The 15,900-nt window shown below is 46.7% G+C and overlaps 1 protein-coding gene across 2 annotated transcripts in view; it reads left to right on the top strand.

Moving 5' to 3' along the window:
• The window catches only part of LOC148028251 (uncharacterized), a 103,670-nt gene that overhangs the window by 73,919 nt on the left and 13,851 nt on the right, over positions 1-15,900 (top strand). For both annotated transcript variants that reach the window (XM_087690036.1, XM_087690035.1), the window contains exon 4: positions 15,571-15,742. In XM_087690036.1, the coding sequence (XP_087546162.1) occupies positions 15,571-15,742 (172 nt within the window). The remainder of the gene's footprint in view (positions 1-15,570; positions 15,743-15,900) is intronic.

Raw genomic sequence — 15,900 nt, 5'->3', positions numbered from 1 at the left:
TGGTGCCCACAGCTAGAGTGGAGGTGTATGTACCTCTATTGACCTGAGTCTCACCCCTGTGTACGAGACGATGGGACGATAGTGGCAGGGAGGGTTCTATGGATCTGATTGGATATTGGGGACTCGTGTCTTGGAGTCCTTAATGTCTATGCCCCTACAAAGGCTAGAGCATGCAACAGGTTCTAGATGGAGATCGCAGATGGACTCCCAAAGGTGGAGTCCTAGATCATTGGAGGAGACTTCAACAACTTGGAGGCTTTAGAGGATCAGCAGGGCAGAGGCAGAAACTACTAGGGCATGGCTTGGGAGGAGCAGGAGGCATGGGAGGTCTTTCTACTGGTAGTAGGAGCACGCGATGCCCGGAGAGACCCTGCCTTCCATAGGAGGGAGAGGTCGTCGGACTTCTCTTGGGGATACAGGGGGCTAGATGGAGTCCCGCTGGAGCGGTTGGATAGGTTTTATGTGGGAGAGTAGAGAGGCTCTCGTGGAGGCCAGATTGGGCAGTTGGCGGGCACCACGTTGCTCGATCATTGCTCGGTTCTCCTGACACTTGATGCCCCAGCATTTGCCCTAGACAAACGATCCTGTCGGATCCCTAAGTCGATCTATAGGAGGGAGGAGGTGATGAGACAGATTGAGCAGATTTTGACGAGGGAGTGGGGCAAGAGGGATTGGATCGCAAAGGAGGTTGCAGAGGTCCTAGCCCAATCGAGTAGTATCTGCCAAGAGGCAACCATACAAGCCAGGCAGCAGAGTTGGGAGGAGGAGAGAGCACTCTGGCGGGACCTTGCAACCACACAGAGATTATTACAGGAAGCACAAGGGGATCCCACCCTCCACGCATAGGAGATACGCGCGCAAGCAGCCATTGCTGGCCTAGAGGATAGACGCTCGGAGTTCTCTTTCCGCACCTCAACAGCCTTCTGGGCATGGAAGGGAGACACGATGTGCAGGGAGTTTTTCCAGGTGCACCAGACTCGCATGTGAGGAGAGCAGATACGTAGCCTTCGAGATCAGTATGGGAGGACTCGTTCCAGCCTAAACGAGGTGATGGAGATTGCTACCGACTACTACAATGGCCTTTTCCAGCAGGAGATAGCCTCAACTAGAGGACATTGATGTCGACAACAGGTCTGGGATCACATCCGGTCTCTCGTCACAGAGGAGATGGGAGGCTCCCTCCTAGCCCCCTTCACAGAGAAGGAACTAGAGGAGGCTTTCCGTACATAGAACGGGTAGAAATGCTTGGGAGAGGATGGCCTCTCTAAGGCCTTCTTCACTATCTATTGGGAGGTGGTGAAGGATCCGCTACTGATGGCCTTCCAGGAGATTTTCACTTCAGGACAGATGCCAGGAAGTCTTTCGGCAGGCCTTATCAGTCTTCTCCCCAAAGAGGGAGACCGGTTGGAGCTTTCCTAGTCGAGACCGATCACCTTATTGTCTGTGGCCCATAAGGCACTGGCAAAGATGATTGGTAGGCGACTACGCCCCATGCTTCCAGACATCATTCATGACACACATAAAGGCTTTGTACAGGATAGGAGCATCCTAGACAATGTATTCACCTTCTTTGAGGCAACAGAGTAGGCTCAGCACAGTGGGCAGAGACTGGCTGTACTATTGGATTTCAAGAAAGCTTATGACAGGGTGGACAAGGATTTTCTAGAGGGAACCATGGTGAGGTTGGGTTTCCCCCAGGCTTGGATTCGTAGGGTCTCCGCACTTTAGAGATCGGCCACCAGTAGGGTTCTCATAGGTGGTAGGCGAGGGGAGGAATTTCAGGTGGAGAGATCTGTTCGGCAGGGTTGCCCCCTGGCCCCGTACCTGTTCCTACTCTTTGTAGAGGTGATGTCTCACTTTCTTAGGTCACATGTGAGCCGATTACGTAGCCTCCAACTTCCAGTGAGAGAGGAGACTGAGTTGTTATACTCAGAGTATGCAGATGATACAACACTCTACATAGAGAACGATGAGTTGATGCTAGAGAGAGTGAGGCTAGCTCTTGAGGTGTTCTGTTCTCTAGCGGGTGCAAAAATCAACTGGCGAAAGTTGGTTGGTTTCCTCATAGACCCGGACTCTAGTAGGGAGTGGGATTTCCACCTTGGATTTAGATGGGTGAGCAGAGGGCAGACCGTCCATTACCTAGGGTTCCAAGTAGGACTCGATGTCACTCCAGTCCAACAGTTTTTTCCGGTCCTCGATTCTATTCGGAGGAAGCTGACCTACTGGAGCACAGCTTGTCTCTCACTAGCACGTTGAGCCCTATTGGTTAACTAGGTCCTAGCGACGGCTTGGTACATTGCCTCGTGTTGGTGCTTCTCATCTTGCGTAGTGCAGCTTCGCAGCCTAGTGCGGAATTTCCTTTGGTTCGGGTCAGATGGCTCTAGGGATTCTAGTGCCAAGGTGGCATGGGCGACTATCATACGGCATCGGTCAGAGGGAGGGCTTGGGATCATAGACCTAGAGTATCAGAGTATGGGGCTCTTGGGCAAGCTAGTTGTCCGCAGCCTCACACCAGGAGGGCAGACCTGGAAGGTCCTATTGAAGGAGGGTCTTCAGGATTGTAGACCGAGGCTTGACGGTGAGTGGAGCCCGTTCCTGAGATGGATCTTCACGTCAGCCTAGATCACTCCCCCTAGATCACCTTTCCTATGCAGCTTGTTCTGCGTGTGGCAAGGTCTTCGTAAGGCCCTAATCCAGAGCCCCCCAGGCTGCCAGGAGGAGATAGGCCGTCAGCCGGTGATCTAGAACCCTGAGGTCACAGATTGGAAAGGGGCATAGATTGGCAAGCACCCCCAGATCTAGTGGGCTACTTGGGAGGCCGGCCCGGTTCATGCCATTAGGACATGGCAGGAGGTATACAGGATGGTGGACGAGGAGGTGCTGCAGCGAGTATCAGGCTGCCAGAGAGGAGTGGAGTTGAGGAGAAAAGAGATAGATGTAGCAATACCCCAGGAGTGGCTTGCTCCCCCGATACGAGAGTCGATAGAGCTAGGGGAGGTATGGGCCGCTAGGTTTTCACTAGCAGGCATCCCTCTATAGGTGGCAGGTAACGTGGGCGGCACTGCACGTGGGACCTTCTTCACTGTATGGGGGGGGGGGGGGCATCTGGCTCTTCACAGAGGGCAGCAGGATGAGGGGATAGCTATCCTTTCATGGAGGAGGATTTGGGTGATTGGCCTTTAGGGAAAGACATGGCGACTAGACCCTTTTAGGGAGTGGCGCCTCTGGATCTGGGAGGGTAGGCCACTTGATGAGTTGGAGTGGATTTGGGAGAGTGGCTATGGCTGGTCACTGTGGTTGCCAAGAAGCCATCGAGGTTCCTGGAGTACACTGCCAGGATTGACAAACACGTATTGATGCAGGAGGATATGGATTGGGCGCCGTCACGTAGCAGGCACTAGGCGGAGCACATCATCATAGAGCCTTTCCGATGGACCTTCTGGTGCCGCCTATGGGATAGCTAGAGGCCGAGGAGGGTATCGTATTTCTTATGGTTGGTGGCACATGCAAGCTTGGCAGTGGGAAGTTGGCTTGCCCAAATGCAGGAGGGAGGTTGTAAGCGCTGCACACAGTAGCCTTCGGAAACCCCAAAGCACTGCCTTTGGCCATGTGAGGCGGCTCAGCTCATGTGGAGAGGAGCATGCCGCATCCTTTGCCATATAGCACTCAGCCTTGGATGTATCTCATGGGGAGTTTTCTGTTGGTAGGTAGTCAGTCAGGGCCGTCACCTTCTGTATGAGGCCGGGATGTAGGACATGATATTCATTATCGAGGTAGGGTCGTGCACAATGGTCGGTTTGGAGGCTCTACCCATCCGTCAATATCGGAGCCCATAGCAGACGCTTTGAGGTAGGGGAGATTATAGGGAGTCTATTGAGCATGAGCACTCCGTTGTAATCAGTTTTTTAAAGTAATATAATCAGCCACATTTTACTTGCAAAAAAGAATGTGTAGCTCTTAGCATATGAGAGCATTGCCAAGATATGTCTAGATATATGATAGTTCTAAGCCACATCATACATGGTGTAGATGTGCATGTGCCCATATTCACTAGCTTGTGTGCACCATGTATAGACACATCCGCAGCTACACTTATACCCATCCTCATCCCCATCCCCATCCCCATCCCCATCTGCCACATGACATGCACACATTTGGTGAATATGTTTTTTTAAAAATGCATGCTGTCCTACCACCGCTACCCCTCCTTTTGGCTGTCTTGTGACCTTGTCCCCCATCTTTGTAGACTGTGACTATTGGCCCAAGTTCTCACATGGTCGTTATGACGAGTATGACGCAGCTAGTAGCCCAAACTCTTGACGACGGTTCGATCTATTTGTGAATCAAAATGGCACGAGTTCCTTTCTTTCACCTCCCAACCTCGCCTAGATGAGTGCTGGCTCCTCTCTCCCTGTTTCCTCTGCCAGTCGTCGGCTTCAGGTGAGTCCCACTATTCTTAGACTCTCTTACTCTCTAGGCTCCCCTTGACCCCATTCGGGTGCCCAAGGCCCCCGGACGGTCATCCCTCGTGCGTGTCTCCCATAAATTACCTTATTAATGTAACATTTCCTTCCCCTTAAGAATCGGTTTCGTCCTCGAAAATGATACTTGGAAGGTCCAACTGTAAATTGGGAAACCTTTTCCTTAGGGTACTTACTCGCTCCCATGTTGAGCTTTCTTCTGAACAATCTTTCCATTTGACCAAATATTCTTGATAAATAGTATTTCTTGTTCGTCTATTACGAACATTTAATATTCTTTTTGGTTCATGTGGATTAAATTGGTCATCTAATAGCTCCTCAATGTTATCATTTAAGATTAGATTATCCAAATTACCTAGCTTCTTTCTTAGCTTACTTACATGAAAAACTGGATGTGTTTTACTACCAGTAGGTAGTTGGAGCTTGTAAGCCTGTCCTCCCATCCTTTTAAGTATTGTGAAAGGACCACAATACCTGGGTGAAAGCTTTGGACATCATCTCGTTTTCATGGTTTTAGTTTGTTCAAGCACTTTAAGATAGACTAATTCTCCTTCTTCAAAGGAGATGTCTGTTCGGTGAGGATTTGCATAAGCTCTAGCTCGATTTTGAGCTTTCTTAATATTTTCTTGAGCAAATTTTAACATACTCTTCATATCCTCCAAAAAGTCCTTGGCTGCTTGAACCTTTTTCTTATGCAATCCTACTGCATGAGGAGCTCTGGGCTGAAACCCATACATTAACATAAATGGACTATATCCAGTGGAAGAGTGCTTGGCACTATTATATGCAAACTCTGCTATTGGTAGATACTCTTCCCAATTAGTTTGCCCTTTACTTATATATGCCATGAGCATATCTTCAAGGATTTGGTTAACCCTTTCAGTTTGCCCATCAATTTGTGGATGGTCCGCCGTACTCATGCTAAGTTTAGTATCCAACTTCCTAAATACAGCACGCCAAAATTGACTATTAAATTTTCTATCTCGATTAGAAACTATATTTGCCGGAAGGCCATACAATCAGTATATGTTCTCTACGAACAATCTAGCCAATTTTGGTGTTTTAACATCAGTTGAAGTTGGAATAAACCTAGCCATTTTGGTTAACCTATCCACAATCACCCACACAGAGTCGTGCCCTCTCTGTGTTTTGGGTAACGCAACAATAAAGTCCATGGAGATACTCTCCCATTTTCCCGAAGGAATCTCCAATGGGTGGAGAAGTCCCTCCATTTTCAATCTTTCAGCTTTATTAACCTGGCATTTATTACATTTGACCACATAGTCAAGGACGTCCTTATTCATTTCAGGCCAATAGAACTGCCTTTTAATAAGACTATAAGTCTTATTAACTCTTGGATGTCCCATGCTAGGGGTATCATGACACTCAAAGAGTATGTGGCGCCTTATTTCTTCGTCTTTTGGGACACATACCCTACCCTTGTAGAGTAAATAACCATTATCAATGGTAAAATTCTTCCACTTGAATCTCATTTGAGCAACCCCTGATGCTCCATTTCCTTTATGAACATCCTCAGATATTCCTTCCTCTGTGGAGGCGCTTCCATTTGGATCCCGATTATTTATTGCTTCCCATATGTTGGAATATGCCAGATCAACCTGACATTTCCCTTTCAAAGATTCAAGTAAATCGGAAGTGAACTAAGTAAAACTTAATTCATTTATGATGGGCATTCTACTGAGTGCATCAACCACTATATTGTACTTCCCCTTTCTATACCTTATTTCGTAGTCGAACTCTTGAAAGAGTTCGGTCCATCTGGCTTTACGCCCTTGTAGATCCAGTTGGCCATTAAGCCACTTAATGCTTTCATGATCCGACAAGATCAAAAGTTTGGCACTGTACAGATAGTGCCTCCATTTCTTCATTGCATGTACTATTGCATACAACTCTCTCTCATAAACAGAATAATTCCGTTTTGCACGGTCTAATTTTTTGCTTTCAAAAGCAACTGGTCAATCTTCTTGTAATAAGACCACGCCTATCGCCTTATCACTGGCATCGGCTTCAACCACAAATGGTTTATTGGGATCCATAATTAATAGTACTGGAGCTGTAGCAATAGCTACCTTAATTTGAAAACTTTCATTTTGGTCTATTCCCTAATTAAAGCTCTTCCCTTTTCCTTTAAGTTGGTCTATCATTGGAACAGCTATTTTGGCATAATCTCGAATGAATCTACGATAAAATCTAGATAATCCTAGGAAGATTTGCAGCTCTTCTGGGTTCCTTGGAGATGGCCATTCAATAATTGCCCTTACTTTTTCTGGATCCATCTTGATTCTCTCTTTCGAGATAATATGCCCAAAATATTTGACCTCTTGTGAGAAGAATTCACATTTAGTTTTCTTCGCATAAAGGAAATGTGTTCTTAACAATTGGAATACCAATCATAAGTGTTCAAAATGTTTTTCTTTTGATCTACTAAAGATCAAGATATCATCCAAGAAGATTACTACAAAATGTCCTAGATAGGGCCGTAACACACTATTCATCGGCTTCATAAAGGTAGCTGGTGCATTAGTGAGGCCAAAAGGCATCACCAAAAAATCATAATGCCCATATCTAGTACGAAATGCCGTCTTAGGAACATCCTGTGCCTTAATTCTTACTTGGTGATAGCCTGATCTTAAGTCTATTTTTGTGAAGAATTTTGCCCCTTGTAATTGATAAAAAAGATCTTCCATTCTAGGCATAGAAAATTTATTCTTCAGCGTTATCTTATTAAGTGCTCTATAATCAACACAAAGTCACATAGAACCGTCTTTTTTCTTTACCAATAAAATTGGCGAAGCCCAAGGTGAATTGTTGGGTTGTATAAACGTTTTATCAAGATAATCCTTAATTTGTCTTTCAACTTCTTGGTGCTGTGTTTCACTTAACTTATAAGGTGGTTTAGAAATAGGGTGTGTATCCCTATCTGTGTCAATTGGGTGATTTATATCACCCCTATCTGGTGGAAGGCCACTTGGTAAATCAAAAGGAAACATATCTTTAAATTCATCTAACAAACCACTTAATTCATTACTTACATTCAACTCACAAACATAAGAAAATTGTTGCTTTATATTACAGAAAGTAAAAGTGTTTTGTATAGGAAGAGACCATAACATATATAGCTCACAGGCTTCCTTCTTTATCAGCTTCTGAACTTCGGTGGAACACAACAAAGGGTTATTAGATACTTCATGTTCACCTTGAATCACAAAAGTCTTACCATCCCTTTCAAATTCCAGTGTATTATGATGATAACTACGTTTTAAGGATGGTTCCAATTCCCATAGCCACTCCCTCCCTAAAGCAATATCGGCTCTTTCCATATTCATAATTTGGAAATCAAGTTTATCTTTATATCCTTGGATCTCAATTTCCAAATTGGATACCATTGTATCCCATATTTTATTATCCTGACCTTGTATCATACGAACAACATATTGATGCCCGCTCTTTTGTTGGGGAAGTTTCAATTTTTTGACAAGTGCATAATTTATGAAATTGTGGGTAGCAGAGTCATCAATCATGACTCTAACCCTCTTTCCAGCTATCAATCCATGCACTCTAACTAAATCATGTGGCCCAAAGGTAGGCTGCCACATAGAAGTTGACATACAACACCTGTGTTGTACATCCTTGTGCAAGACCTCTAAAGATTTATACTTTTCATGCCCCTTTAATTCCAGAGTCTGCACTACATGGATTTGTTTTTCTTTTCCCTTGCCCTTGTCCTTATCCTTTTCTTTATCTTCCCCCTTTTTCCTTTGAGAGCAATTCCAAGCAGCATGGTTAGGGCCTTATCAAAGTCATCTTGACTAAACTTTGGCCTTACATATTGTTTCTTTTCAAAGGGGGGTTTCTTGCCCTTAAGAAATGGCATTTTCCTTTTAAATTTGCCTACAAATTTTGAGGTTTCCAATTCCTTAGTCTTGGGCTCCATATCAGTGAGACTAGTGAGTGTACCTGGACGCATACTATCTTCATTAATTAATGTAAATTTAATTGCCTTTTCAAGCATCTTAGGTGTGTCTTTTGAAATTCATCTATTCCTTCCAATTTGAGGATTATCTCACGATATTCCTCTAGATATGTCAGTAGGGGTCTTCCCTTTTGTCTAACATAATCCCAATCTTCCCAATTTCTTTCCATTTCATTTTCAGGAAGGAATTCTTTCAAAAAGACCGTTTCAAATTGAGCACAAGTTTCAGGTATTTTATTTGCCTCCTTTAAAGTTCGCCACCATTTATATGCCTTTGGCCCCAAAGTTAAACTGGCCTCCAGTGCTTGGAGATGTAGTGGAGTATTTTTAAGTTTGTGCAAATCCTCCCATTTTTGGAGAAAATTAAAGATAGTGTCTTTATTTCTGTCTTTTTCCTCCCCGTGAAACTGAGGGGGTTTCATATCTTTTAACACTGGGTTATCCCTCAGCTTTTGGTGGGGTTCCCTAGGATCTCGCATAGTCACATCTAAATCTTTCAATGAAGATGGAATATCCGAGGTTTCTAGCTTATTTTTATCCCTTTCTAGTAATAAGGTTAATTGAGATTTTATTTCGGTGAGTGTTTGAGTTAGAAATTCCATTTGAACCCCCTCCTGTGCTTGCACACGAGCAGTTAGATCATCAAATTGTTCTCGTGTAGCAAAAAATTCTTCCTATTGTTCTTCTTGTATTTCCGTTTCATGGGGATCTACCATAGGGTGGTCCCCGGAACTAGAGCCTTCGATTACCCCCTCTCTCCCTTTCCCCTCCATTAATACATTGGAATTGTAAAGCAAATATAAGAAATTTGCATACAAAGTTGGGGTACTTCCCTGATTACAATAAAATCGAAGTCAATGATCTCTGTAAAGTAGAGATGGTGGGAAGAACGAGGCAGCTGGGAACACGGCCTGTCGGCACGAGCGTTGGGTATGGGTGTAATTAATCACCCCCTGTCAGGTCACGTGGGAACACAGGCTGTGAACCAGAAAGATTAAAGATTAAAGCGGGACTTAGTCCCACCGTAATCGCCCGCAGGAATGTTGACGTAAGTGTAATCTGTTTTGCACCCATTTGTCAAGGTCGCCATCGTTAACACAAAAAATGATGACTAACGTGTCCCGGCTGCCATTCTCGTGAAACGGCTACTTGACGTGATCCGGTGAGGACAGGACCCGCGGCTCTTCATGAGGACAGGACCCGTCGGCTCTTCGTCGGCTCTTCGGCTCTGATACCAGTATGACGCAGCTAGTAGCCCAAGCTCCTGACGACAGTTCGATCTATTTGTGAATCAAAAATGGCAGGAGTTCCTTTCTTTCACCTCCCAACCTCTCCTAGATGAGTGCTGGCTCCTCTCTCCCCGTTTCCTCTGCCAGCTGTCCGCTTCAGGTGAGTCCTACTATTCTTAGACTCTCTTACTCTCTAGGCTCCCTTTTGTCAGAGTGCAGCAGTGCGGAAGCGTAGGACTGAGAGAGAGAGAACACGGAGAGAGAAGGGAGAGAAAGAGACAGTGGACGATGAAGATCTGCTGTATAAAGAATGCTGAATACAAAGATATACACAGGCGCAGTGCGCTGGACTGCGTGTCTCCACCTCGACGATGCAACCTGTTGTCCACCTCGAAGTCTGCTGCAGTCTGCACTGTCTGCTGTCTGAAATCTGTGAACAGAGACAGAATCTGCGCGTCACCGGTCTGTAATCTGCGTCAGAGAAGTGTGTCAGACTGCTGAGACTATCGGGTATAAATAGCCGAGAACTGCCTGGAAATAGGGCGCCAGAAATGCCCAGTCGGCTGCATTAAATGCAGCCGACTGCCTGCTGCAGGTCGGACTGCCACGTGGCAGTCCGACTGCATGCAGTCCGACTGGACTGCACCAGGCTGAAACCTCCTGCCTGGCTGTGATCTCTCTAACACCCCCTCTCAGAGCCTGGGCAGGACAGAAGTCTGAGGGATCTGGATGTCTCCAAGTAAAGCCTGAGGAACCAGAAGCTTTTCTCGGATGAAATGGTACTGGATCTCAATGTGCTTCGTCCGGGCATGAAAAACAGGGTTCCTTGCCAAGGCAATGCAACTCTCATTGTCACATCGCAGCAATGTAGGACGAGTCTGGGGACACCCAAGCTCCTCCAGTAATCTCCGAAGCCACACAACCTCGCATGTGGTGGAAGACGCGGCCCAATACTCCGCCTCAGTAGACGAAAGGGCTACCGTGGGCTGCTTCTTGCTACTCCATGAAATAACACCTGCACCCAAAGTAAAACAATAACCTGTAGTAGACCGCCTGTGGTCCACGTCACCGGCCCAATCCGAGTCGCTCCAACCTGCAAGTACAAGATCTGACCCATCTGTCCCTGCGGGGTAATGAATCCCCAAATCAGATGTCCCTCTCAGATACCGAAGTATCCTCTGAGCAGCCTGCCAATGCACCGTCTTAGGTTCACTCATGAACCCTGCCAAGAGCCCAACAGCAAAACATAGATCAACCCTCGTGTTGAGAAGTCAAATCAGGGACCCAATCAATTGTCGATAGCGGGACGCATCCGCCAAAGGAGAAGCTGAATGGAAAGTGGCCTTCCAGTTTGGATCCATAGGAGTCGAGAGGGCCCGACAATCCTCCATCTCAAAAGACACCAAAAGCTCTTGTACATATCTCTGTTGAGAGATAAAGATCCCCCTCTGAGACTGATAAATCTCATGGCCCAAAAAGAAATGGAGTAGACCCAAATCCGTCATCTCGAACGTCCGATGTAAAGCTGACTTCGTCTCCTGTACTTGCTGTGCATCAGCACCTGTGACAATCAAATCATCAACATATAATACAAACAGCACACAACCGTCCTCGGAAGTGTGAACATACAGCTGCGGATCGGCCTTGGACCGCCGATATCCCAACCGAGACTGGAGGAACGAATCAATCTTCTCGTTCCATGCACGCGGAGCCTACTTGAGGCCATATAAGGCCTTCTTCAACCTATAGACTTTCCCATCTGAAGAACCAAAGCCAGGAGGCTACTCAACATAGATCTCCTCCTTCAAATCACCATTCAGGAAGGCCGACTTCACATCCAACTGATAAACAGGCCATCTCCTATGGCCAGCCAAAGCAAGAACAGCTCTAATGGTCGCCATACAAGCTGTGGGGGCAAAAGTGTCATGACAGTCAATACCTGGGCGCTGTGCAAAACCTTTAGCAACAAGGCGAGCCTTGTGCTTATCCAAAGTACCATCACTGAGGTATTTGGTCTTGAAGACCCACTTGACTCCAATCACCTGCTTCTTCGGGGGATGGGGCACGAGTGACCAAGTGCCATTCCTCTCAATAGCCTCCAACTCAGCTTCCATAGCTTTCTTCCATGGTGCGGACTGTAAAGCCTTTTTCACGAAGGTGGGCTCTCGATCCTGCATAACACGGGTCATCAAACAATAGTTGGAGCAAACAAGCTCCGTAGAATGTGCCTGGTGCCTCTGTGACCGCCGCGGACCATCCTGCGGTCCCCACTCCTCAGGAACCCCCTCGATCCCTGAATCACGGAGTGTGTCACGGGCCCAGCAAGGAGGAGGCCGAACCTCCTCTCGTCGTTCTCCATCAGCAGAAGACTCTGGTATATCCACCGGTGGTAACTCCTCAGAGGTGTCCGGTGGAGCAGTAGACTCTGTGTCAGAAACAGAATCATAATCAAAAGGCATGGGCTCCAATGGAACTGTAGGAGGAGCCCAACTCTCCCCTGGATCTCCAAGAACGGGATGCTCCTCACCCGTTGAAGTAGCCGGAACCTCCACAAACCGCACATCACGGCTAGTGTACCCATCCCGCTTGACGGGACAGTCGGTAGCCTTGGGATTGGGAGCTGTAGCCAACAAATACTTGTTTTCGGGAAGCCGCTTCAAATTTATTACGGTGAGCCTTGGGAATGTGAACATAGGCATCACACCCAAAGACCCGAAAGTAAGAAACATCGGGCTTCGTCCCAAAATAAGCCTTAAATGGGGTCATCCCTACCACGGCCGAAGTAGGGGATCAATTGAGGATGTGGACTGCAGTAGCCAGAGCCTCGGCCCACAGAACCTAAGGGGTCTGTCGGTGCTCCATCATGGTACGCGCCATCTCGATCACACTGCGGTTCTTCCGTTCAAGAATACCATTTTCTTGAGGAGTATTAGTATTGGCAAACTCCTGGTGAATTCCTCTATCTGCACAAAACCGAGCAAACTCATTAGACACAAATTCACCTCCCTTGTCGGATCGCAAGGTCTTCAACTTCCGGCCTGATCGGTTCTCCTCAAAGAGAAGCCAATCCTTGAAGTGCGAGAAAACTTCTGACTTTAATGCCAAAAAGTAGGCCCATGTCATCCTGCTATAGTCATCCACGATCAACATGAAGTACGAGCTCCCACGCAGAGACTCATTCCTCATAGGGCCACATAGATCCGTAGATACTAGCTCCATCGGGGAAGTAGACCGCCGCGAAGCTGTGTGGGGAACGGCATCCCTATGTTGCTTCCCCCGAATGCAGGAGACACATGGCTGCTGGCTCACCACTATATCCGGCAACCCTCAAACAAGCTGTCCACGTGACGCCCTCCGAAGATAGTCATAGTTCAGGTGACCAAACCGAGCATGCCATAATTCTGACTATGACTGTGGGGTAAGAAGAAGAGTAGAGAGGGCAGTGGAAGACTTCAGTTTATAAATGCCGTTCTCCTCATATCCGGATGAGAGAACCTTCCTCGATCCACGATCAAGGACTCGCACCGTAGAATTGTCAAACTCCACCAAAAGACCAAGGGAGCAAATCTTATGAACTGAAAGGAGATGGTACCCTAATCCTGGTACATGCAAAACCTCTGAGGTATGGGTACCACCTCGTCCATCCGGAATAAGCTGCATCTTACCCCGACCTGCAATGGAAATTGAAGAGCTGTCTCCAATGAGAATCTGCCCAGGCGAGGGTCGCATCTGGGCAACACCATCTGATGAAGGAGTCATGTGCCGTGAGGCACCACTATCAACAATCGACTCTCGAGCTTGGGGAGCTGTCATCGCAGCATCAGAAGCATTCGGTGAAGCGTCCTCAATGACAGCTAGATGAAGAAATGCAGCTGATGAGGGTGCAGCCACCGCTCCAGAATCCTTAGTGTCCTTCTTCTTGGTGTCCTTCATGTCTTTGTCAGGGCAATCCTTCTTCCAATGGCCAGTCTTTCCACAAATATGACATGTAGAGTCTTTGTCCTTGTCCTTCTTGGACTTGTTATCCCCCTTCTTCTTCTTTTGGTCCTTCCCCTTCTTTTGAGAGGCTTGACCTGTCAGCGCCTCCGACTTGGAAGCATTCTGTCCCTTTAACTGTTCCTCTTGGTCCAAAACCATAGGAACCAACTCTTCCCAGCGAAGAGTAGACTCTCGCCCCGAAGCAATAAGGGCAGAGTAAAATGTACCGAATCGTGGCGGCAACTGGGACAATAGTGTGATCGCCATGTCTTCGGAGGAAATCGGCTTCCCCGCATTCTAAACCTGTATCTGTAGCTGCCTTAGCTTGTTAATGTGTTCCCGTAGCGAAGAAGACTTATTGACGGACAAGGTCCGCATTTGTACCTCCAAAGAAACCCTCTTCATCAGGGTCATCCGATTGTACATTTGATCAAGCTTCAGCCATATCTCCAAGTCCATCTCTGTAGACATCTTAACCTGGAATGCCTTCATAAACGCAAAAGCAGCCCCCTCTGACTGGGAAAACTCAGCCTGCTAAGGCTCTTCCGCGTCCCGAAGCTTCTTCACCCGCCGGAGGCGATGAAAAAGTAAAACCTGCACTTGTAGGCTGAAAACTCAAACTTCCTCTGCGTCAAACAGCAGTAAACAGCAACAAATCCACCACCTGTACTCCTTTCCTGTGCGCCCACACTCGTTTCAGCCTTGTTCCAAGGCGCAGCCCTCCTGTCTGCCCTTAAACGCAAAAAACGCAAATTTGTGTCGCGATGGAAACTCCTCTTCAGGTCGTTTCTGCGCTCAGTCGGCCCTTAAAAACTGCTCTGATACCATGTCAGAGTGCAGCGGTGCGGAAGCGTAGGACTGAGAGAGAGAGAACACAGAGAGAGAAGGGAGAGAAAGAGACAGTGGACGATGAAGATCTGCTGTATAAAGAATGCTGAATACAAAGATATACACGGGCGCAGTGCGCTGGACTACGTGTCTCCACCTCGACGATGCAACTTGCTGTCCACCTCGAAGTCTGCTGCAGTCTGCACTGTCTGCTGTCTGAAATCTGTGAACAGAGACAGAATCTGCACGTCACCAGTCTATAATCTGCGTCAGAGAAGTGTGTCAGACTGCTGAGACTATCGGGTATAAATAGCCGAGAACTGCCTGGAAATAGGGCGCCAGAAATGCCCAGTCGGCTGCATTAAATGCAGCCGACTGCCTGCTGCAGGTCGGACTGCCACGTGGCAGTCCGACTGTGCAGTCCAACTGCATGCAGTCCGACTGGACTGCACCAGGCTGAAACCTCCTGCTTGGCTGTGATCTCTCTAACACCTTTGACCCCGTTCGGGTGCCCAAGGCCCCCGGACGGTCATCCCTCGCACCTCTCTCCCATAAATTACCTTATTAATGTAACAGTTGTGTTGTAAATAAGATTTTCACCATAAAGCTACTGTTTTCTAGTGGCTCTTCTACTTTGAAACCGTTGGGTTGTGTGATTGGGAGAGAGCTTTGACCACCTCTTTGAACTATGTGTTGACAAACTTCCTGCTGCTTACTCTGTCTTTGTCAAAGTGTCCAGTTGTGCATGCTGTAGAAGCCTTTAGTTTGCACTAAATTCTGGGGTTGCAACAGTTACCCTAAGTGATAGGAAATGCTTCTCACTCGTACCTAATGATGGAAAGAATGCATGATATAATATCGAATCATGTCAGTACAGTCTAACATAGTTAATGTCACTAACACTGTCAAGATGTTTGTGCAAATTTTTGTACAATTCAATAAGTGCGTTGTCTCCAAGCCTCCATGTCTGTGTGCTGAACTTTTTCCTTCTTTTAAAAAACTAGTGCATGTGTGTCTTTTTTTGGGAGTTACATATTTTAGCTCATTATTTTGGCAGACAATGTCCAATCGATTTGAAGGAAGCAGTTGCAAGTCTGATTTTTGCAGCTCCACGATGTGCTGATCTACCAGAATTGCAACAAATCCGCAACCTTTTTGCAGCTAAGTATGGTAAAGAATTTGTAGCTGCAGCAGCTGAGCTGCGTCCTGATTGTGGTGTAAATAGATTGGTAAGGCTCTCAGAAACATTGATTGATTTTCAACACACTGATTATTAAATGTGTTTTAGTTTTCTTTCTAACACTATAATCTTTTGTACTCCGTTTTATCTTGCTTTTAACACAAATAGCTGTAACAATATGTGGCTTTCCTTTTGTGTTTAACAAGT

Source organism: Lygodium microphyllum, chromosome 12 (assembly GCF_053477565.2).
Source record: "Lygodium microphyllum isolate KBCC chromosome 12, Lygodium_microphyllum_v1.1.10, whole genome shotgun sequence".
Classification (NCBI taxonomy): Eukaryota; Viridiplantae; Streptophyta; class Polypodiopsida; order Schizaeales; family Lygodiaceae; genus Lygodium; species Lygodium microphyllum.
Note: the sequence above shows the minus strand (reverse complement) of the source record. Positions and strands in the feature narration are given on the sequence as shown.